The 206-nt window shown below is 64.6% G+C and overlaps 1 protein-coding gene across 1 annotated transcript in view; it reads right to left on the minus strand.

Annotated features, from left to right (window-relative positions):
* The window catches only part of CC84DRAFT_655819 (uncharacterized protein), a 4,796-nt gene that overhangs the window by 423 nt on the left and 4,167 nt on the right, over positions 1–206 (minus strand). Inside the window, exon 2 of the mRNA XM_018187031.1 lies at positions 98–204. Within this exon, the coding sequence (XP_018037761.1) occupies positions 98–204 (107 nt within the window). The remainder of the gene's footprint in view (positions 1–97; positions 205–206) is intronic.

Consider the following 206-nt stretch of genomic DNA (forward strand, 5'->3'; position numbering starts at 1 on the left):
TCCACCCTGCGCGTTGACCTCGGCGCCCTCGTCGAGCAGCAGCTTCACAATCGCTTCGTGGCCTTCTGCTGAAGCCGCCTGGAGTGCGTTGCCGTACCATCCACCCTGCGCGTTGACCTCGGCGCCCTTGTCGAGCAGCAGCTTCACAAGCGCCTCGTGGCCTCCTTCTGAAGCCGCCTGGAGTGCGTTGCCGTAGAATCCACCCT

Source organism: Paraphaeosphaeria sporulosa (assembly GCF_001642045.1).
Source record: "Paraphaeosphaeria sporulosa strain AP3s5-JAC2a unplaced genomic scaffold CC84scaffold_4, whole genome shotgun sequence".
NCBI lineage: Eukaryota > Fungi > Ascomycota > Dothideomycetes > Pleosporales > Didymosphaeriaceae > Paraphaeosphaeria > Paraphaeosphaeria sporulosa.